Below are 25,293 nucleotides of genomic sequence, written 5' to 3' on the forward strand. Positions count from 1 at the left end.
AGTGTGAAGGACTATGATAGGATGAGCTTAAATATGAACTTTTGAAATGCCAATACATCAGAAATTGAAACTGCAGCCCCGAAGACTGCCCTGTCATCTATATTTCAGAGCATTTCATTCCTTTATAGCATCCACAACACCTGACTGCTATGTCTTGGTTTAGCTGGTCTGGGAAGGCAGTGAGATGGCTCAGATTTCCAATTACTTTGGCTGTAATAAGTGGCAAGTGTAAGAATATTAAAATTTTTAAATACATCTAAAAAGTGAACTTATGTCCAGGGGAAAAAAAACCCAAAACAACAAACACACACATCACTGGAAAAAAATTGCAATGTCACACATTCATCTAGTAGAAAGCTTCCCTTACTAATTACAGGAACAGAACTGGAAAAAGAAATTATCAATATTGGCTATGAAAGAACCTTACTGCATGTTTCTTGAGAAGCAATGGATCCTATGCGTAGGCAGACTGCTGAATACCACAGGAATTCCTAAGGAACACAAGAATCTACCAGTCTGCTTCCTCATGATTTTGGAAACAGAACTGCTACTTGTGGTAAACTGATCTAAACAGTGTAAATATATGATGAGTTTACTTCTTACAGGACCTTGATCTAATTTTTTTAGGCTTGAGACCTATGAAAGCTGAATACTGGGTATTAATTCCATTTTGTTTGCACTTCTGTTGCAAGACTGATAGTTATTTCTGCTTAGTTGAAAAGCTTATTATCCCATTTCAAGTGGGCAAGACATGTCTCTTTCTCAGGTTGTTTCACCTAAGCTCATCAGAAAGGTAGTTATCCAAATGACACTGAAATAAAATCAAATAAAATTCATTCCACCTACCAGTAATCTGAGGTTTTAGCTAAGCTATCAAGGAAAAGAAAAAAAAAAAGTCAAACAGGTCAGTTTCACTTTAATTACCTCCAAAATGCAAGACCTATTTCTGAGGAAATGGTATAAGCTGAAGGAATCTCGTATGATATGTATATGAATAACAATAAAAATCTGAATTTAAACCACAGAAATGCAGAGGTATAAAATATATCCTTTCCAAAATCACTAGAGCGTCTCCCTGTCAGCGAATGTTTCCTCCAATGTTATTTTTCTTAAGTACAGTGCAGTTTTGCACAACCTTGTATGCACGCACGCATGTGCATTCACAGTACATGCTTTTTTCTCCACCCTTGGGTCAGATTATGCTATGGTAGAATAGATCTCCATCTTCAGACATTCTTTCTGATGGAAAAAAAAATTAGTTTTGCTCAGTTTCATTTCTTCACTGCCAGCTGTAGCTCCTCAGACAACTCTAAACCACTTTTGTACCTCCCTGGAGTGCAAGCTTCAAAGACATATGGACATCTATCTTGTCATTCTCTTATATCACCTTTGCTTCTCTATATTTTTCTCTTCAGGTTTTTTTCTCCCTCTTTCCTCTAAACTATTCATGCTTATATATATCCCTAGACAGTCTTTCTCAGCATTTTTCCTGCAGTGACTTGATAAAAGTAGGGCTGCATAAATCTGTGCGTCCAAATACTTAGATGAAAAATGCAGTACCAGATTGACTGACACAGTTGGCAAATACAGACAGAATTCAACAAATAGTTTCAGCCAAAATTTTGATAGGAAGAAGGATGTGTGTGGTTGAGAAAGCTGAAAAATTTCACTCTGACATTTTCTAAATAAAAAAAAAAACCAAACCCCAAACCAACCCCAAAACAAACAAAAAAACCAAACCAAAACAAAACCCCCAAAACCAAACCACTCAACATTTCATTTATAAACGTAGGCTACTAAACCAGAAACAAACAAAAAAAATCCAACCACACTTCCAAACTAAGTAATAAACAATTGAAAATTAAATGCATAAAATGTTTCAATCCATTTTTTTTCCTTGTATTCTTTGGTTCCAACATGAGAAAGCAGTGCTTTTTTTAGACACATACTCCCCCCCTCCAGAACTATGGCTCTTTTCCTCTCTCTCTTTAGTAGATTAATCATATATTCTACTCCTAACTACATCTGCTACTACTCCAGGGGCAACCTCTCCATCATCCCATGACTCACTTAGGCTGTGAAGTAGTCTCTCTCTCTGTTGGGTGTCCCGTATGGAATGGCATTCCCTCAAAAAGTTACAAGAGTGCTAGATATTTCTCTTTTTTTCCCTAATACGTCCATCTTTATCTCTGAAGTTTTTTTCATTATTTCTGCTTTTGGTGTTCCATTCGCTTTTGTTTGCATTTGCATTTGTTGTAGGTTGCTTATACTTCTAAATTCTCTCTGCTTATGTATGTGATTTAATTCTGTCACTGAGAGTTTCAACTTCTATCAGTTTGGAACAAAATTCAACTTTTGGATACCTCATACACAGAAATCAACGCAACCCAGTATTTCTTTCAGCGTTCAAGAGCTGGCCAGTAATGTAGTCTGCTGAATTAACCAAAACAAAACAAAAACAGCCAGCCTCATCTAACAGAATTAGGGAAAAAGCAAATCGTGAAAACCAAGAGGAACAAAACAGTGCAAAGTATGACCGATTCTTAATTACCTAATATTATAATTTATATAGCCCCAAGTATAGTTACTTATAGCAATGCAAGATGCATGTGAAATTCTACCATTCTGATTCAAATAAATATAAATGACAACACAGGTTTGGAGCACAAGAGAGTCATAATGCAGCTGATACACAGAATTTTAACCCCACCTTTCCAGTAGACTTTGTTCCTTTCCAAATGCAAAAATAGCAGATAGTCCAAGCAGCAAGGAGGCACAGTGCAAGTTCCCAGCGAAGATTCCCAATATGTTCAATTCCATCAGATATAGCTAGCACCCTTCGTCTTCCAAGGGAAAAAAAAAAAAAAAAAAAAAAAAAAAAAAAGCAAAACAGCATTACATATAAAACACTGCTAAAACCAAATCAATTTCAACCAAGGAGACTCCTAGTTACCGAGTTCTGAAAATGCACAATGCTAAGATAGAAGAGACAGAATTAAAAAAAATAAAAAAATATTCTCGGTGGATTTTACATCTGGCTGAAAATAAACAAATATTTAATTTTTCCAGGTCAGTGACAAAATAGAAGAGATTTAAAAATAGCTTTTGTATAAAATAAAAGTCAAAGAAAAAAACCACAATTTTTTTTAATTAATAACTGACATATATAAGCCCAAATAAAACACAATAATAATTTTTTAAGATTTTTTTTAGATTAAAAAAATTAACTGTTTTTTTAGAAAAAAAATCTAACCTTTATTTTTACCCTGTAACATTTATTTTCATAAATTTTCTTTTGTAATTGAATATATAATTTTAAAACATTTCTTTTCAAAACCATCAAACATCATGACATTCTCCAGATGCATTTTCTTTGGGAAATGTTAACATTAAAATGTTAATATTTAAAACAAACAAACAAACTTTTTTTGTGAAACATGGTCAGCAAAAATATGTATTGCATTTACTATTTGAAAATTGTTTATTTGAAATACTAAGACTCAGTTCTAAAAACGTAAGTCCTCATATATTTTAGGAACACCCCTCACAGCTCACAGCCCAGGACCGAAGTATTTACAAACTTAGTAAACAAGATAGAGTGAAGAGTTTGGAGGTTTGGTTTTTTTGGTTGGTGGGGTTTGGGTTTTTTTCCCAAAGACTTTGGGAACAGAAAAATCAAGTGAATTACTAGTATTCACACAGGAAACCTGTAGAACCAGGCTTCAACGCTAGTTTCCAGAAATCTGGGCTAGCATTTTATTCACAAGAACAATTTTTTTAAAATAAGAATGATACTTTTATCTGGGAGATGCACTATCCTTTTATGCCCTTTTATTTTTACTTTAAATAAACACTCAGATTAAACAAAATGTGAATTATTTACCAGCCCATAAATAAAACATGGGTACTCCTGGTTGTATGGATGAAGAGGTTAAAAGCAAGAGCAATAATGTATTCCTATAGTTCTCAATGATTTCATGAATTCTCTTCAGATTTTTCAATTGCTATTAAGCCTGAAAGAAGCCCTATAGATAATTAAAAGACTTTTTTTCAGGAATCTCAATTTTCCAGAACAACAAAAGTATGACTTGACTGGTATGTGAGGTCAGAAGTTGATATGGATTTAAATTCCATACATTCAGAGTTTTGGAAACACCTTATAATTTTTAGACAACTTAAAGCAAGCAATTGGTCATTTACTAATTATATACACAGTATAATTAATTTCAGTTGTTCATGCCTTTTATTGGCTTAATCAAATCTCTACAGGGACTGGTCACAGCTCATTCCATGTGTGTTTCCATAAATATATTTGCACACCTGTATGCACACATATACACGTTTGCGTGAAAGTTTAGAACATTCAACCTTACATAAACTATCCCAAGTAAAGTTTTCTCTGAAATCCGTCATTACGTTATCTATACAGCCTCAGAGACCCTAGACTTACACTACCCTCCCACCCAGAGACATTGTGAATGAAAACAAATGAACTCAATTTCACATGTACTCTGAAACAGTTAAAACCCTATAATAACAAACACTGTATTATATGTATAATTAATGTGCATATATTTATACAGATAATGTAATTAATTACAATAAAATATATTTAGGTTAAGAGAAGTATTAAGTTAAAAAAGTCCAACCTGCAATTACCCATATGAAATAATTCTTCCTTTTGCATTTGACTCAGTCATCAGCCGAGGCAATCAATTCAAAGAGCATAAAGGTAATTCAAGGCCACGCCTAAAATAACTAAATGTTGGGGCTACCTGGGGAGGAATCTGATCTGGTTCTCTCTGCTTTCATCAGCAGTAGGTTGAGGATGAAGGGAAGTTCCTTCACCTGCCTCTAGTGATGGAGTAGGAAGACGGAGACCGTCAACAGCTGGTGATAAGGTAGAAAAATGAAAAGATCTATCACCAAGTCATTCAGATGGCCATGTTGCAGAACCTATTCAGTCTTTCACACATTTCAAGAGCTGCAGTTGGTGCTCCTGCTGCAGCCCTGGGGTGCAGCCATTTACAATGTATGCGCTAGAAGTTTACTGCCTAGCTAAGGCAGGACAAGATTTAACAGGTTAAAGAAAAAAAACAAAACAAAACCAAACCTGAAGCCTGATGTTTGTCGTCTTATTTTCCAATGAATATACAGGTAGAATAACTTTCCACTTTAAAAAAAAAAAAAAAAAAAAAAAAAAAAAAAAAAAAAAGAAAAGAGAGGGGGAGGGAAATTACACAAAATTTTTGCAATAGAAAGTGTTATGCGCTTAAATGTAAAATTACTGCCACCTCATCCAAATTTCCTCCTCATCCAGTAACCAGCTTTATTCTGCAAAGCTTCTGCCATCATCCAGTTAGGGAGAGAGGTGATCTAGCATAGAACACCCTCAGCTAGCTAAGACCTGCAAAGAACCTAAAGAACTGTCATCAAAACACGTTCAAAAATGAAGAGAGGTAGCTTTTAATGAAGGATATATTTTAATCTGGAAGAGGAAGCACATATTTTATATCTACAGTCTAGAATAGAAAATAACATCATTGAGCCATAATCATACAAGAAAGGCTGATGAAATAGATACTTAAAATACAAGTTCTTCTAAGCAATATGACAGGTGATATCATGTGGAATTTGACTTAGGATGACATCCACCGTCTCTACAAATTCTCATTCAAAAAGCAAAAGAAATCCTTGAATTCTTAGCTCACCTTGAATATTAGTGTGTTACTTGCAAGAGAACCAAGACAAAAAAGTGGTATAATATGATTAAACAGGGTCCAGGCAATAAAAGGCCAATGAGTGTGTACTGACAAGTATGGATCTGGCTATCCATAATGGCTATGGATAACCATGTCGAAAGGTATGTTAAGAGAGGATAGCCCACCACAGAAACCTGATGACAAAGCAAAGAACAGGTATTCGCAAAGTGTCCTATTTTGATTGCAGGTACTAAAAGGTTTCTTTTTAAGCAAAAACATTTTATAAATGGACTAAATAGCCTCAAACTATGAATTATTGTCATGGAAAAGAACTAGCCAATAAATGTTTTAATGGTCCTCATTTGGGCACCAGTGTTTCCATGAAGAGCCTACCAGACCAACGACCTTAACCCACCAGTAACATTTCTGCTCTGCCAGGATTAAGGAGGAACAGCGTTGACAAATGCAGCTTGGTAATATCAAGAAAACATTGTTGTAGAGTAAACAACTTTGAACTTTTGCAACCCAAAAGAGAAAAGAAAGCAGCATGTTATCAGCCTGTTGGCACATAGCATAATATACGGTCAGCACATCTACACAGTATATATCAGTCACATAGTTTTGTTGTGAGTCTATACATATCCAACCTTTCTGCAATGACACATAAGTGTACATTACCTATAATTTCCAGTTTACAGTTGCAATTGATTTTTTTGTTTTTAATTTTCGAGAAGTATATAGTATACTTATATAAAGATGCAGGTTGGAAAGAGATTGGTCTGAGTTCAGTTTGAACTTTATAATCAGATTCAGTGAGAAAAAACTCATAAGCAGGGGCAGCCTGGAGAATTATAATTGTTGCTTGCTTAGATAGGTTCTAAATTTCAGTTAAGTGGCATACTACATTTTAAAATTAATAGTATTTTTTTTTTAAGATGCAAGAAAACCCCTAAACCAAGAGAACATACAATCAAAAAAAAACCAACCCAAAATGTTTGTGCCACAATAATCGTGAAATGGAAACTTTTTTCATTTAGCTTTATTTTTACTGAAAAAATAATGAGCAAATTCCCTTATGTTTCAGTCAAACCATTTATTTTTTTTCTGGCTATTTAGGTGATATTTATGTACATATGCAGCTAAACGTAAACAGCATTTCTTTTCCAAAATAGGGAGGTGTGAACACATGTAAGATGGCTGCAGTAACGCAAATCAATGCTATGGAGAAATCTGTACGCTTATTCAGCTACCGGATGCCATACAGCCATGCTAACACAGCACTCTACCTGGGCTAAGTATTACAAGTAGTTACTTGCCTGTAACACATATACCATGGATATAGCTGTGCTGCTGTGGTACATGAGCTAGCCAGTTCAGGCAGCCTGGAACCTCTGCACCAGACTGTCGTATCACGTAGGTATGAACTTCATGACAAAACCTGCCACAGGACAAACCCCCAGCAACAGGAATGGCTCCTGCAGGATTGGTAAATTTATTTAAGAGAGGGTGGCAACTTTCTCACTTGAAGATTTGTGTACATCTATGTGGATGATGAACTGCATCACACCAGTCACTACTTCCCGTGAATGCCACGTGCGCACTCTCATGGTGCCTCTCATTACTAATTTCCTGCCAACAGTTATGCATAGGGTTACAATCACTCAACTTCCAGACCCATAAATGTGTCAACGGAGATATCAATCTTTATTCAGCTGTCTTGTAGTGTGGTTGCAGAACTGCATGCTGTGGAAAAAAGACACGGAGAGCTTTCAATAATAATTCCACAGTGCTGCCACCGCATTGCAAAATAGTGAGTATGATGGAAGTCTATGACTGATACATTGGCATACTCAGGGCTCAGACAGAGCTTCCAGAATTACTTTAGACTCACACGTCCAGCTGTCAAAGTAATCCATTTCAGCAGGCAGTCACTTGAATTACTATGCTGTTCTTCCTAACTGCATAACAACTTCTTAATAAATAAACGTTATTACTCTTTCTCTCTCTCACGGTTAGAACGTTTCGCACACCAAAAGACAACTTTGTCATAAGAACACAATTCTCAGTGAAAATTTGAGATGAGGATTTTTAAAAGCAGCCAGTTTCTAGAAGCTGTCTGCAGAAAGTCAATGCTCAGTCTTTTCTGAATGCTCTGTGACAAGTCTCAAATAACAGAGACACCTAGCTTACCCATCCAAAAAATCTTGGCCTGATTCTTTTGTAAAGAGTGTCATAGAAAGTAAATGGCAAATTAATGGCCTTGACACAATTATCCCTGCTGCTTCCATTTAAAAAAGACACATGATGCCAATCAACTTGAACTGATAGCACCATAATGAGTATTTAAATATACTGGTCCAATGGCTCCTATATACTGAAGTGCTGTAAATTGTTTTGTATTTTCTTTATTGAAGCAGAACAAAGGTTTACTGTTTCCCTTAGAAAGTAGGCAGCAACAAGCCCAGAACATATAATTAAACTATAACATACAAGGTATGCAAAGAATAGATGGAAGGAAGAGAAAGCCTTGCTCAGAGGCTCACAGTGATTTCCTCAGCAGGACAATGCTGCTCTCCCTAACACCAGGGCCTTGGATCTCTTGCTCAAACCATCTGAAGCAGCAGCAGATGCTGATTTTGAAAGGAGATGCCATTCAGAACATGAAATTCTTCTCACAAAGCCTCAATTCAGTCTGACTGTAGATACCCTCATATCTGCTCTTATTCTTTTATCAATTTAAACCAAAAAGGGGGAGCGTTTTAAAAACACATGATTCTCCCCTGCATCCAAGAAGTGAGGTTGATGTATTCAGGGGTCAGAAGATGACAGAGTTGATCACAGCTTCTTGCTCCTCAGCAGTTCAGCTTCTATCTAAAAGCTGCCATGGCCTTGCATAAATTGCACAGACAATGAAAAAAAGAGATAATGTACCTTTCACTATGTCTTCCTCTTCTTCTCTTACCACTGCAATTCCCCTACACTACCTTGTTCTCCTCACCTCATAACGCAGGGAAAGATAAAGAAAGAACAAGATCAGGAAAATCACCATTGAAAGCAATACTCTCCGTTTTGAAATAACAAGCATTTGAAAAGAAGTTCTATAGTGAGTTCTATAGTTCAGCTGGTTTGTTTCATACTTGTGTGGAAAAAAACAACCAACCAACATTTTTCTTTATGTATATCAAGACTTATTAAAGCTAAGGATCTTTAAATAAAATCCCCCCAAATTAAATGAGGAAAAATATCTTAAGAGACATTTCACTGGAATGTCTTGAAACTTTATCACTAGAATTCACTGCTGCCACTAGCCTAAGGCCTGAATATATTTTCAAAAAAATGTTGCAAACTTATCTACCTTGCAGGGCATTTAGGGGAAAAGATACTGGGTTCAGAAAGGTTATCTAATGTTTTCTTAATAAATTAAAGTTTCCATAAATCATCATACATTTAAAGAAATAAAAAAAGGTCAACCACAATCCTGATAGGAAAAAAACCAAGAACCTAGAGGACCACTGCAGCTTCCAGTACAACAAACTGGAGGTAGCTGTAAGTACCCACTTGAATTACTACAGAATGTAAGATCCCTGGTTAGTACCAGCCATGTTAAGCAGAGTAACTTTGAGCATATTGAGTTTGCTGCCAACAACTTAAGACTATGGGAAACTTTGCTGTAAAAAAGATTTGTCTTGCAGAGAGACCTGAAGATACAAATCATTAACTGGTTTTTGGACCTCATTGAAAATAGAAATTGGTGAGAGTTTGAAAAGATTTGTTGTAGGTATTGAGTTTGGGGTTTTGCTGGTGGTTGTGGTTTGGGGGTTTTTGTTTTGTTGTTTAAAAATACGCAGCAGTTCGGTTTCTTGAACTGACCAATAGCCTGGGAAAGAAGCCAGAGGCACTAGTGGCATTTGAGCATCTTGAACAGAATATTGAGAGAAATAAGCTCCATTAGTATCAGGATTAATTTGGAATGCAAAGGTTAACTCAAACCAGAGTAAGGTTTTTCATTCAGTAGTAGCAAACTATTAATTCTACACAAGATATTTTGCTTGTAAATAGAAAATTGAATTGAAACCAGAGTGGATTTGTAATGTCACACAGCCAAAGACACACTACTTTTGAATGTTTCACTACCTCTAGTCACACATATATAGCTTGACTAAATGTTATCAAAGATTTTTACTTTTCTTCCTATACATAACACAGAAAAAAAGTTATAAAAGTATGCAAGAATCTAATGAATAAAAGATAAATTTAAGTGAAATAATAGGACATATATCTGAAGGGTGGCATTCTTTATGTTGCCCGTTAGCTGTCAGAAATGCCGAAGTTTGGTCACAGGGGTCACAAATAGACTGAACAAAATCATGATGTTATTACTACAGTGTAGATTTATTCTGGTTACAGTGTATAGTACCAAATATTGTAAGCCTATTTTAAGCTTACAGTTTAACTTAAATCAAAATGTAAGTGTGGATAAAAACAAACAAACATGGACACAGTTGGGAATAGATAACAGAGCCATGGAAAAATTTCAGCATACTCTAAGTACACATAAAATAATATACTTAGCAAGAAACTAGACAGCATACAATGACCTTTTGGTACCTACATTCCAGGAACATACTGTTGCTAATAGTTACCTCTGTTCTTTCAATTAACATCATTGCACGTATTTGCCCTAGCAAAATTCAGAAAGATAAAATCCCATGAGGAAATTATTTCAAAAAGTATTATATGCTTACTGAAAATGTTTTTAATTTGTTTGAGAATGTACTAAAACACCTTTCAATTTAGTAGTTCAGTACATCAGACACGAAGAAGGGCCCCTCCATTGTTGGTATTACTGTAGAGGGGCATAGTAGGAGATAACTGCTACTTCTGACTACTGATAGCTGGAAAGTATGGAAAGTAACCTTTACTATCTAAATTTGAAAACTAGCATTTTGAAAGTCTACAACACTACACTATTGGCTAGGAGAACACTGCATTTTCCTGGGAAAGAGTGTCTTTAATGAAGTGTTCCAATGTGCGGAGCTGCACCAGGCTCTTGAATAGAAAGAGGATTAACTGCTGCCAACACATTGTTGAAAGGAATGTATGGGGGTACTTACTGCATTATTTTGTGATTTGGAAAGCTGAAGAACAGATTCAATCTATTTGAGGAAGGTCCCTTCATGTTCCCTCTCTGATTTGGAGCAGTTTCCAAGGCATTTTTCTTTAAAAAAACCAAAACAAAAACCAACAACAAAAACCACCCAAACAGAGGAGGCAGCCTCTTGAGGTCATTTCTCCATCTGTATCTGTTCAGCCAGGAACATAGGTGACAATGCTCCTTTTTACTCTGGGCCAGACTCTGTCCTCAGAGCATTCTGTGGGGGATGAAAGGAAAACAAAATGAAGCCACTAAGCAGCAGTAGTGCTACTGTACAGTGGCCTTTCTTATTATGTGTTTCGGTATGCTCCTTTCATCCCTGCAGATTTTTCAGACCCAGTCCATATTTACCTTTTGAACCTTGTTACCAAGCTCCTTGTACAAAAAGCATAACATATCTGTGCAGTGCTGCACAGATTTCCCGTCAGTTTAGTAGAAAAGTATCAGTATCTCTCAGACATCCTCAATTCCTGTGTTAAAGTGAGTTTAAGTTTCTATCCAAAGACATGTTTTCTAAACTCTCATCTTTCTTCCTCTCATTGCACTTTATGTAGTCAATATTCTTTAATTTTTATGAAAACTTATTCGTTTGAGTATTTCATACCCAAATGTATTCAAGTATCACGTGCAAGCATATGGTTTCTGACATGCAGAAACTCAAGCAGATATTAACTGAATTCTGAAACTGGTGGGATTCACATTCCATGTACCAGAATCCTCTGCGGATGCTTGAGCTCCTAAGCCAGAGAGCTACCAGCATCCAAGGTTCTGGTAAACGTCTGCATGAAGACAACCATAGTGTGGATTGTTGCACTGCTAGATGCTTATTCAACTAGTTAGCAGTCATAAAATCAGTCTCATTTGTATGACCATAATGACTGCAGTACTTCCAGACACACTAGAATGCTGAGATGTTTGCCAGGGACACATAAAAAAGTAAAAAGTGACATTCTTTTGTCACAGAGATCAGAGGCAGCTGCTTATCTACTGTATTTGTGCGCAGTATTTATTAATGAGAGTGTGGCCAACCATACAGCTATAGGAATGGCTTGGAAATGGCTATTATGAGTTGTTGCACCACCAGCAGCATTTGTTCTCTCTTGTCAGAATCACTGCAGCTTTCCCACTGTCTGACAGAGAATCTTAAAAATTGAATGCTGAGGCTCACTTGACCCTGCACCTTTCCTAGGCAGCAGTGCTGTGAGTTCTCGCTCAAGTCAGCTCTTCCTCAACACTTATGACTGCATGCAGCTTTAAAGGATCTCTCAGATAGTGAAATTGCTCCTTTCATTCTATTAAAACACTAAGCTCTGCTGAACAGCACAGAAGCTTTCCTGTACTGAAATATCTTTCAGGGAGTTGCGACATTTCCCTGTGGCTGTCTAATCTGCACTAATTGTTGTCTAATTTGGAAGAGAGGCTGATCATGCATCTGGACTGCATAACTCAAAGGTGGAAAAATAACAGCTTAGGAGGAACAAAAACTTTTGAAATAATGCTTATTTTAAGAATAACACATAAGCATACAAGCAGTGATATTTCAGAGAAGGCTCTATTGCTTGAGTCAGTAGTGTCCAGTTTACTGACTAGACACCCTAAAACTCTCAAAGTGAGGAATAATGGCTAAGAGAATGCGAGTTCACCAAAATTACATACTTCCCACCTTTCTTTGAATACAGAGTGGTTTCCTCTCACAGAAAGTAAAAAAACCCCAGCGTTAAACAGAGTATACAAGATGCTAAAGATTTGAGGTATTATTCTCCACTGCCTTACATACATACTCAATGATAGTGGTAGACATATGATAAACTTACAAAATCTATGCTGAATGCTAAATGATATAAAACTCTACGAAACCAAAAGCCTAACAGTTTATTTTGTAAACTTCTCAGGACTTTTTAACATATATATATATATATTATATATAGGAGAAGGTAAAAAGAAAAATTATCTTTCAATAAAATGAACATAAAGAGAGTCTTCTTTTTATTTCCCTAGTCAATTTATTACTGTATTTATTATTCACACTGTTTTCCAAGGTTTCTCTTGTCTGGCATGGTTCGTTATCTCTTGACACAAGAAAACGTACAGAATGGTACAATATTGTCGTAGGTACTAGCGATATCAACGCTGTGAAATGTTTTTCAGTTTTAAAATATCAAACATCCTGTTCTATACTTTACAGGACTATATATTAAAAAGTAGCTGCCAAATAAAGTAAAGGGGCTGAGCTTCACTGAATGAGCAATAATCAACAGAATGAAGAAAAATTCTTGTTAGAAGAGAACCTACCTGATGCAGGATTTTGACAAAAATGTATGGGAGAACTCTCCCTTTTACAGGAAGGGATCATACCTTTTAACAGAGATAATCCTTATAATTGTAAGCCCCAGAATATAATATATACTACATAGTACTCCTATACTACATGTAATACACACTGCATTACCTAAATGAATGCCAAAATTTAGCAAAACATATGTCTCAGGTTGCATATTAAATTGGTTCTGGTCTTACTTGATTCCACATCAAACAATCTCAAACCTTAGTAGGAGTGAAGGAGACAAGCATTCAGAAGATGAACTGCATGACTGGCTATTGCATGAACCCCCCTTTGGCTTGCTAACCTGCAGGGCTCCGGTTACATGATGATGACATGGGAAAGAATGACATATTGATAATGTTAATATCATATAGTAGGCATATATCTTCAAGGAAGAGAATGCCTTAAAAAGAAAAGATTATTTTCAGACTATCTTTTTTCCCCTCTAAATTCTAACATTTAGGAAACTAAAAATGGACTGGTTGTGTCGGGTGTCTTCCAGTGCAGCAGTATGGCAATCACTGAAACACCTCCAGAACAAGCATGGATACAGCTATAAAGTTGAACAAAGGTAATCTTCCAGTGAATTTGTAGGACATTTAGTCACTAAAATTATATGTTCTTTGAAATGAACAGAGAGAGTGTGGGTGCAGAACTCTCACTGGAAGTCAGCATGAGCTGATACTTTCACTTTTCTGAAAGCTATGTATCCAGAACTGACAAAGGATACAAGATCTGTGTACAGTACAAACCTTTCTTTCTAAGGTTTCATGTAATGTCTAAAATATGAGATACAATATATTCACAGGTTTCTAAAAGTGCTACAAATAATCCTTGCCAGATGTTGCTGGATACCCACTTGTAATCTCCAACCATAAGAGCTCAACAATAGAAAGATGTATTTCATCTTTTAGAAGATAATCTACAGATTAAAGAATCTGTAATAAAATTCTCTCAAACTGTAAGAATTCTCTTCTGGAAATCCACTTAATTCCATCCTTGGCTTTTTTTTTTTTAAAAGCAGCAGAGAGACAATTCCCAGTGGTCACATTAGGGAGAATCCCTCCGCTACAGCATTATGGACAGCTCTAAAATATTTACCTCTTACAGCATATTTTCTGTGACCTACACATATCAGAATGAATTATTGCTTATTGAGCCACATTTGCTGCTGTTCAGCCTAGTTCTTTCTTCTTAAAGTCCTGATAGGGTCCATTTATCATCCATTTTTACACTTCTTACCAAATTGAAAGCTAAGATTAAACTCTCCTCAGCAGACTCTTCTCTAAAATTTCTAGTACTGCTTGCAAATAATGACATGTACATCTTGTGTCAACCCCCACCTTATTAAAGTCAGTACTTAAGTTACCTGAATGTAACGTGACGCTACTTAGCAGCTACTGTGTATATACATATATTGCTTGTTTTCATTTTTATTATGTATATGTGTCTGTGTGTGTATCTACAGCAAGACACAGACAGTGATGGATAAACACAGAATACCCCTCTTCTCCTCTAGCCATTCCTAACCTATTTTCCTTCAGCCTCTTTCACTGAATCATATGGCAACTTCTTAACCAAGTCTGAGAGGCTTTTTGGTACTCTCTCAATACATCCAATGACTCCCTCAGAATTTTTGCAGTTTTCCCCCTACTCCACTCTGGAGAAGTCATGCAGTGACTAAAAACTCCTCTTTATTCACCTTCTGAGTGACATAAATTAGTTCAGCACACAGTAGCAGCTGTGAACTGAAAGCGCCTAGAAGAAATGTAAGTCAACCTGATGGCTCTCAAAATTTGTGTTGAGCCTTTTAGACAGTCTCTAGACTTAGTTGTTCACTCTTAATTAAACATTCATAGAACGTGAACTACAGACCACAAAAAATTGAGAACTGTTGCATGATTTTGTAAAATAGTCCTTGCTAGTGATCTCTTGCCTACACTGTAACGTAACAAATCAGTGATGGTAAGCTTTTATGTCTTCCACACAGGACAGGCCAATATAAAACCATTACCTGGCTGGCAAAAAAAACCAACCCAAAACTTCTGTCAACATAGTTTTCATACTCCCTGGCCTTGTACTAAACCCTGGTTACAAAAATCTATGAAGTGAAACTGCAAAGGACCAGGGGCACAAGGCAGTAAAGACTAGCTGATAGGTCAAAAGAGAAAAAAGAAAACTGCAAATGTACAGAGGAGCTATTTTGGGAGGTCCCAAGTCCTTCGTCCGCATTTACAGCTACTGGGTCTTCATAAAATATCACTTTCCTGTAGCACTTGCAACTTACAGTATTATTTGTAATTAAATAAATTTAGATAAATTCTACTGGCTCAATTTTTTACTTGTAAACTAAAACTAACAGTCAGCAGAGTCGAAATCATTAAAAAATAGCTGTTGAAGGGACTTTGGGAAGATATCAGTCATTTTCCATTCCACAGAGGACAACTACACCATTGTTTCAAGGCCTGCACTGATTGATATTCTGTAACCTTTATAGGAATTCCTTAGCAATGTTTAATGAGTCTTCCTCAGGAAGTCCTCCTGACACTGCAGATCAATTTCCCTGCCGCCATATAAGAATATAGTGGAAAACAGTGGAAAAAATTACCAAAAAAGGTTTGCTTCCCCCCCCCTCCCCAGTCTGTGTTCACTGTATTTTTTTTTCACAGCAAGAGCATCTCTCCTTTGGGCATTTATTTTGACTAAAAAAACCCAAGCAACCACCCTTTCTGTTAATACCCTGAATCTACAAAGCCATACTTGTGAAATACTCTTAAGAAGTGTCTAATTTTTTTTCTTGTGGTGATACTTTTTCTATAGCCAAAAATAGATACAGACTTTCTTAATTGCACAGAACTATTTGCTTTATGCAGTATCCATGCTGAGATAGCCAAAAAGTAGGTGAACGTGACTGCTGTTTAACATGGTTGTCAGAGCTACTTGGGCATCTCTAAAAATCCCTTGCACCAAGGTCCTTAAGATTCTCAGTTTCAAGACAGTAAGCAAATCTAATGAACACATTCTTGGACAGTTGAAAATGACAAAAGCCGCATGCATAGTTACAGAATTCCAGAGGTATTGAAAAATATGTCTTGGAAGAGTTACATGCTATTTGTTTGCACATCTAGTCTAGCAAACCCAATTCCCATGGTAAACTGCTAGACAAAATACATACTGGGATGGGCAACCTTGTAAAACATGAATGTAACTTTCCAGCTTGTCCTATGCAAGATACCTCTCTTCTTTAGGGGAGCTACTGAAGTGGACTAATTAGTTTCAGGCAGCAATTGCTGCCAACTGTATCTTGCTTTTAGTCTTCTAGAAGATTTAAGTTTGCTTAGGTACAAGTGTAGGAGGCTCTACATAAAAACTATTAAAGAAGGGGATGAGCTCACTTTTGTATTTGCACAAAACCAGACACAACTGAGAGGAGGTCTTTCAGAAGAAGTCTTCTCTTATACAAGTAACAAAAAAAAAATATATGAGAAACCAATTAAAACCCTAGCAAAGCCAGAATAAACATGCCTGGTTATTTTGGCACGTTCTACAATTGGCTGACTTGGTCAAGCTTGTCATAGCACAACTAAGGTTTTGCTATTTTAGACCTTTCACTTTTCTTTTTTTTTTATTTCCCTGCAAGCAAATTGTGCTTCTCTCAGATATTTCTTCCCCTACAATATCAGAAAGTGCATGTATAGAAGATATACATGTCTTTAAACACACACTGCTGCATTGACAACAATAATGAAAATGCCCTTATTGTTACCAATTCTTTTAAAAAAATAATTTAGCATTCCTTCAACAAAACTGTGTATGTGACCCGGCAGCTTCTAAAGGTCACAGTTTTTAAAGCATGTTGCTCAGCTCCCTGTGCATGTTTTCCAACTATTAGCAGGTAATAATATTATTGCTAGAACTTTTACAATTGTGCAATTAAAGAATATTTTAAAAAGCTCATGTATGACCTTTGCTACAAAAATATAATTTCTATTTTTGCCAACACTGCAGGCCAGAACTTTCCCATATTTTATCATAGAAACTAACTGAATGCTACAAATTCCCAAAAGACATTCTAAGTAGTAAATAGTGGAAATAAATATTTTATGAACTATATCTGAAATAATGGTATCATTCTAAAGAACTAGGAAAAAAAGACAAAATTTGTTCATGGTACCTTCGCAATCAAAGAAATGTTTATTATTTCCTTAAGTGCCTACAGCTACTGGAGAGGAGTTAGTTACATTTTAAATTTACTTTTCCAAAACATAACAGTGCATCTCCTAACACCAAATTTTTATTATTTAGAACTTCCCATTATAAAATCCTGTTGTCAGATACAAGTATATTTATTCAGACTCCTACTGTGTAAACAAAGGTTCTTACGATAATTAGCTTCAAAAACATTAATTGCAATTTTTTGGCTGCATCCAAAACACAGACATAGGAAAAAATATGTATTACAATAACCTGACAGCCTTATTATTGATGAAAAAGAGAGAAAAGCACATATCGCCAACAGAATTCATCTGGGTACAGGTAAAATCTTCCTAGGTTCCTCCATCAAAATGCTCTAATGCTGCATACTTACTAACTTCGCACAATTTGCAGAACATCAGGAATAAAAAAAAGCCACCTGGAGGACTAGTAGTTAGGCAGACTTGAAGATAAGTTGGACTGAGGCTGTCTGGGGAAGGCCGGTCTTTCTCACACTAGCAGATAGGCATGGGAGGAGGAAGAGAAGCAATGAGCAGAAGAAAGAGGGGTCTATGAATTTAGGGAGCAGATGAAAAACGTTTAGGGAGTTGAGACTGGAGACCAGTGAACAATGATCCTGAGACTAGATGCAAGTTCAGGGAGTGGACAACTGGCTGGATAAAATGACTGGGACTAGGTGGCTGGAGGTGGGAAGCAGTAATATACTGGGTTTAGAGACAAGACAGAGGACAATTTGAACTGCCCAAGAAAAGAGACTAAGATTAATTACAATACAAAGAAGAGGCAGCAGTGGGAGATATATGTGTGAATGCCAGGATTGGATGTAATCCTAGGGAAGGATACTAAACTAGATAGCTGTGGTGGGGATGCCAGGCAGGCACTAGCATGGACCAAGGAGTAACAAATCAACTGAGGAATCAAGATAAGATCTGAGATAGCTCATCAATGTCCCAGAAGCACGCTAACATTTAGGTTCCCTCTGAATAGACCTTTCAAACTGTTCAGAACTAAAGATTAGAAACATGGGGAATGAAGAGCTGATTTGCATACACAGAGGGAAGAGGCTAGCTAAGGGAACAAACAATAAGAAAGCTCACCCATCATGCTAGAAACCCATATTCATAGCTCTCCTCTAACCTAAAGCCTATAAAGTTTTCACCAAGAGAACCCTCTAGCTATCAAGCTTTCTGCTGTTCTGCAGTAGGTGGAATCAGAAAAAGCTTCCACTCTCTCCTTATACATAGTTAGTACAGTGTATAAACAATTAAAATTTTATTGGCGTAAAGACTGGAACGGGTTGGTCTAACTATTAACCTATAAAGTATCAGAATAGTCTCCTCCAATCCCTCTTGTCCTCAAGTATCCCCTTCAATCTAAATCCCTTAAATAACTACTGAGACAGCAAGAGAATGATCCTGTAAACTTCTGGCCAAAGCAACCACCTGAGAAGCAAGATGTTAGCATCCCAGTCTATACTCCATGATTATTTAACTTTTATACAAAGTAGAGCAAGTTCAAGAGAAGACAGTGAAATTCCCACCCCCATACAGAACACATTCAAGAAAGTGGAACATATGTATTCAACTTCTTGCAAGCAAAATACAAGGAACAGAGCCTTTTAAGTACTGAGTCATTAGAGCAAAGACAACAAAGTTACTGCTTGTTGATGTGGGTTTTTTTAAAACTAGTTCCCTTACATTTTCATGCAACTGCCCAAAATAAAACATTTTGTTTGGAATGAAATAGCAATTACTTGTTTCAAACAAATGTTACCATGTCTTCAATTAAGTAACTTTTTTTAATCTTTATTTTTGGACAAAGCTGACTGGCGTACATTTTCTTGTTCCCTAATTGAAATAAAATTTGTGCAACCCTAACGCTAAATAGCATGAAAAAACGTCTTGGGCCTCTCATACTTAGCACTTTCACTCTCTCTGTAGCTCAGATCCCCTTCTGTAAAATAGGAATAATGTGGCCTTATTGAGATTTTGTGAGGATAAATGAATGTGTAAATAATCAAGCAAACTATGACTGCAAAGCCATGGACACCTTGGTTAAATTAATAACTTTGTCAGCAGAGCAGGAACCTAATAATAATGAGAGTATAAGACAAGAAAATTAACAAAGAGAAGAACAAGAAAATATTGAATACCTGCACAGTGTTTGCTCCCTATCAATCCTCTAGCAAGAACAAAGCAGATCTATTGAAAAAATATTAGGCAGTTCTTCAACTAAAGTTGATCATATTCATAAAAGATATGAACTTAAAATTGCACAGCCTTACTTCCGGTATTTCCCAATATCCAAATACTTGACTTTGCAACTTTTATGGTCATTTTTTCTCCTCAGTAAAAATGTTATGTACAATATTAAAGATAAAAATAAAAAAACATGGAAGTTCATCTGCCTGGTTTAGGGTAACATTTATCCCTCAATATTAAGAAACTGGCTTAGAATTTTGACACATATCCCATTTACTTCTTTCAGCTGAAACCAGGCAAAGTCAGTGGTTTTGAGGCAAAACCAGATGAAGAGTTCACGTGACTCCAAACAAAAAGCAGTTTTCACACAGCCTCTTATGAGCTGAACAGAAATGAGCAAGTCTGGCACAACTCAACGTTCTACAAGACATGCACAAAGGACCTAGTTCTGAGAGGTGCTGAAGGTCTCTGGGTACAGAGCACTGCAGGATCAGGCTCGACGTGCTAATGACTTTTCATACGGTAGTGGGGATTAACCACAATGTGACTCCTGCAGTCATTTGCAGCCTGAATGAAACAGGAAAAACTCTTTTTGACTTTGCAAGGAAAGGGTTTGCTCCTTTCCCTTTTGCTGAGAACAGCCCCTTTTCTTTTCCCTAGACAAAAAAATGTTTTTTCTCACTAGGCTTTACTTGGAAATGCTAAGGATGTATCACCCCCTCCAGAGAATGACAGGCCAACAACTAGACCTTCTTTAACAGAGGTCTAAGTTGTTATACAGCCAATAAAAAACTATTGAGGTGGAATCAACCACAAAACCATGGGTCCTCTGTCTGTCCAGCTCCCTTCCCAGGCACTAGAAACCTCAGATTCCTGACCATGGTGACAGAGTGGTATAGCAGCCAAAGAGCACACAGACATGGTTGCCCTCCCCTATACCTGCCAGACAATTTCCTCTCCCACACAGAACAATGGAGCAGAGCATCTTCTCCTCTCTATTCTGTTTCCAAGGCTGTAAGTATAGCCTCATCCATGGCCACAACTATTTCATGGGACTGCTTCAACATTTCCAAAGTTATCAACACCCCTATTATTACTGCAACTATCACTATTAACTGTTTAAAGTTTGGACACTAAAAGTTCCATGTGCCGTACCTTGAAATTATGATTATTATTTTTTCTTAGAAAAACCCTAATTCAAGCTATACAATTAGAATGAGAGAAACACCATAAACGGTAGTTAACTGGACAGTCTCTGAATACTGGGCATGAGTTTGAAATGAAAAGTGAAGTTTCAGACTCTTGCCTGTCCTTCTTTGGAAAAAAGCATCAGGGAGTTTGAAGAATAAAGAGTGAATTTTGATTGATTCGGGTGCTTACCTTAGAAGGTAACTCAAATGAAGTCTTAAAACATTAACATGGATAGGTATTTCTAAGCAGGAAAACAAGTAAAGAGGGTCTAAACTCCCAGACTTTGCCTACTGCTCCTCCAGAAGGATCAGACCATTTTCACTACAGATAAGTAGTCATCAATTACAGGCTCACAAAAATATTTTAAGTTTTGAGGTCCTTGCATGTACAATGAGATTCTTCTGAGTATACCAAAAAGAAAATAGCATCTAGAACCTACTGCACTACTTATCTCTAAAGTCTTTGCTGCTGTTTCTTTTTTTTTTTTTTTTTTAAACAAATAAACAATTCATCCAAGACAATAAACAGTCCTTCACCCTCTGTGTGACAGGGCCATCAAATCTGGTAGAGAATGTTGAGTTATCAGAGGAAATTAGTCTATACCAGCTAGGGTAGCAAGGAAACAGTATCCTCTGTACAGACCTGAGGAAGGGTAACTAGTAGTCTACATGCCAGGAAAGCTTCATAGTATTGCAAAGTATCCTCTCAGTCATCACTGCAGTTGGGTGAGTTGTTGTTTGACTTCAGCAATATCTTTAGCAGTAGCCAAGGCCACAGAAGCAGTAAAAGCTAGAAATATTTCCGCAGAGAGGCTGAAGCCTTTATTGGCAATCCTTAAACCACCTGAAGACTTGGATTTGCTTCCATTTACAAATAAATAAGGGATGAGCCTTCTAGCCTAGAAGATTGAAGAGACCTGGTAGTACTGGTTAAATGGAGGAGAAAAAGGAAAAGAAAAAAAAAAAAAGGAAAAGAAAAAAAAAAAAAGGAAAAGAAAAAAAAAAAAGGAAAAGAAAAAAAAAAAAAGGAAAAGAAAAAAAAAAAGGAAAAGAAAAAAAAAAAGGAAAAGAAAAAAAAAAAGGAAAATAAAAAAAAAAAGGAAAAAAAAAAAAAAAAGGAAAAGAAAAAAAAAAAGGAAAAGAAAAAAAAAGGAAAAGAAAAAAAAAGGAAAAGAAAAAAAAAGGAAAAGAAAAAAAAAGGAAAAGAAAAAAAAGGAAAAGAAAAAAAAGGAAAAGAAAAAAAAGGATAAGAAAAAAAAGGAAAAGAAAAAAAAGGAAAAGAAAAAAAGGAAAAGAAAAAAAAGGAAAAGAAAAAAAGGAAAAGAAAAAAAGGAAAAGAAAAAAAGGAAAAGAAAAAAAAGGAAAAGAAAAAAAAGGAAAAGAAAAAAAAGGAAAAGAAAAAAAGGAAAAGAAAAAAAAGGAAAAGAAAAAAAAAGGAAAAGAAAAAAAAAGGAAAAGAAAAAAAAAGGAAAAGAAAAAAAAAAGGAAAAGGAAAAAAAAAAGGAAAAGGGAAAAAAAAAAAGGAAAAGGGAAAAAAAAGGAAAAGGAAAAAAAAGGAAAAGAAAAAAAAAAGGAAAAAGAGAAACACTCCTTTTCAAAGCCAGAAGTAAAGACATCCTTTTGGGCCTGGTGTTTTCATTTACGTGCACGCACTAACACACAAAACCAAATCCAACTTGCGCCCCTGCTACTAACCTCTGCTGGCATTTACATAATGCCAGTCTGCTGTGTCTGCTGTGTGATACATAGCAACCTGTATATCCATCCCTCAGCATTATTAACTCTTAGACTGAGAGCGCTGGGCTTGAAAGAAACACATAGCACTGCTAAAACATGCATTTATGTAAATACTGATTCTTCCCCAAGCTTTTTTTCTGTTGTTTCGTTGTTGTTGGGTTTTTATTAAAAAAATCTGAAGATACTGTGAATAGTCTAGAATGTGGTAATGTGATATGATTATCAAAGGAAAGATGTAACAGCAGCCTGACAGTTTACAAATGCAGTATTCAGTCCTACATGTAAATAAGATCACATAGAGTGAGCAAATAGGATCACTATTCACAGTAATTGCCACACTAATTCACAAATTCTCAAGAGTAGATAGTAACAGACACAAAAAAAGAAAAAAAAAAACAAAAAAAAACAAAAAACCCCAACAAAAAAACTCCCAAACCCCCAAAACCCAAACTTTTTTTCCCCAGCTGACCCTTTACACAATAAATTGGCTTTATGTGACCACAACTCAGAGGAATTTCAGTTGCAGACTTGACATTGCAGAGAGCAAAGTATAAAGGTTTTGAATGCTGTGGTTGTTCAGAAGAAACCTAGAGCCTCCCCCTTCCCTTCACAGGCATCAACTTAATTAATTGTAAGGAACATGGTCATTATGCAAATGAATTCAGTCCTGTGATTGGTTATTGCAGCAATGAAGATTCTCACACACTGTCCACATGAGTTCTGAAAATAGCAATGAGCATCTGTTCTGTGCAGTCTACCCCATCAACTTTCCTTTTACTATTTGTTTCAAAAACAGTCTTTCAATAAATTTATGGTTCCTGACACCAGAATTTGTAAAGGAGCAAAGCAACATCATGGGAACAAGTCTTCTGGCTAAGTGAAATAACACTTTTCTGATAACACTTATCTACAGACTATAAGATGACTTGCAGGACAAATTAACTAGTCTAGTAATATATTTACTTTGTATTAACTACTCTGTGATCTGCACTGCACATCTATACACAAAGACCTCTACTGTGCATTTATGCCTGATATATTTAAGACATATAACTTAATTATAATCTTCTGTTCATTCCTGATATTTATTTTAATGCAAAATCAGTCCTGATATTTAATAAAGCTCATTCTTCCACTTCTAAACTAGTTTGTCGTGTCTATTTTAACTTTTGAGGCCCTGCAACGTCATACCTACTTAAATTTTAACAAGGCAAATACCTTCCTCAGCAGGAAGAAAGTACATTCATTTTCCAGGGGTGAAAAACCATGCTACTTCAGTTTTGCTTGGACAGAGAAAGTAGGTAAGTTTAATATCTTTGGCTATTTTGGCCAGTAAACTGTTAGTATTACAAAAAGTTTGTCCACAACACAACAAAGAAAGAAGTTTCAAATAAATAACAAATTATTTTGTTTACCTTCTCTTTTGGTTTTTGTGATTTTAGAGTGTTTTGGGTTATGTATTTTCAACTTTGTATACACAAGACTGTAAAACAATTTAGAGAAAAGGCCAGACCTCATTATTCCTTCTAGTTTCATAATTCATTCCCAACTCAGCCAAAATCAGGTTGGCAAATATGTTCGAAATTTGAATGATTTAAAACCCACTGTAACTTGAATCCAAGTTTAACTATAGAATCTTGTTTAGCTTCATTTTTAGAGAATTCTGAGAAGGGGACTTGCTTTAAACGTATCTGTATGTGCATCAAAATAAAACTGACATGGGAATTTAGTCAATCCAAAGATCAACACTAACAAAAAAAAAACCCCCCAGAACCAACAACAAAAAAACCCCCACCACAACAAAACCCTAGAAACATGAGGATATAAAACTTGGTCTGTGCCCTCTGAATAATTCAACTAAATGTTGCCTACTTCTCTGGATAACTGGAGTTACCACCAGTTGCTGAGTTTTGAATATTGCTGAATAAGCAAATAAATGCAGTGGGTAAATAAGGTTAGTACTGGAGAAAATACTTTGTTCATTGACTCTAACCACATGAAATCTAAGTTCTAGTTATCGCAAAGAACTGTAAGGTATTTTTGTTAAAATTATTAACTCATAGCAATAGGAGATGCCACCTAAGAAACTTGTTTATTCTGAAACATTAGCTGGGAAGTGGGTAGAGTAGGTATATTTTGATTTAACATGTTAGGTGTTCAGGTTACTGAAAATTTTAACAGAAAATAAAATGACAATTTTAATCAGAGAGTGTATGTATTTTCATGCCTTGTTCAGATTTAACTTGGATCTGGGTTTTTTAATTTTTAAATAAAACAGTATTATTTAATGAAGCAACAGCTACCACCCATGAAGGCTAAAAGTAACTGAAGTAGCAAGACAAAGGGGTTCAGAGGCAAAGACAGTAGCATGTGCTAACATTCAAGAAAATTATGTCAATGTAGAGTTGTCCCTTCGAGGATAGTCTTAATTCATGGTCCTTTCAAAGTGTAGCTATTGCTGTCCTAAACATGAAACAGAGCTCTGAACATACAGCCTCAGAATAAGGCTCTATCTTAACAGTAAAATTAATGACATTAGAACAGGCCCTCAAGAAATTTTAGTAACCCAAAATTTTGTAACACATTTTGAATTGTGAGACAACTTAATATTAAAAGTAACATTCCATTTCTATGACTGTCTTAACACACACTGCACCCTGCAAGGAACAAATATGTGACTACGCATGCACTAATTAAATATTTTTATTAAGAAAAAATATGTGTCATCACAAAAGTGGGCCATAAATTGTAGAGATATAATTCTCTTCTA

General features: G+C 36.0%; 1 protein-coding gene across 2 annotated transcripts in view; it reads right to left on the bottom strand.

The window, feature by feature from the left end:
- The window catches only part of SLC6A11 (solute carrier family 6 member 11), a 106,326-nt gene that overhangs the window by 73,271 nt on the left and 7,762 nt on the right, over window positions 1-25,293 (bottom strand). For both annotated transcript variants that reach the window (XM_049826562.1, XM_049826561.1), the window contains exon 6: window positions 2,711-2,843. In XM_049826562.1, the coding sequence (XP_049682519.1) occupies window positions 2,711-2,843 (133 nt within the window). The remainder of the gene's footprint in view (window positions 1-2,710; window positions 2,844-25,293) is intronic.

The sequence above is a fragment of the Accipiter gentilis genome, chromosome 23 (assembly GCF_929443795.1).
Source record: "Accipiter gentilis chromosome 23, bAccGen1.1, whole genome shotgun sequence".
NCBI lineage: Eukaryota > Metazoa > Chordata > Aves > Accipitriformes > Accipitridae > Astur > Astur gentilis.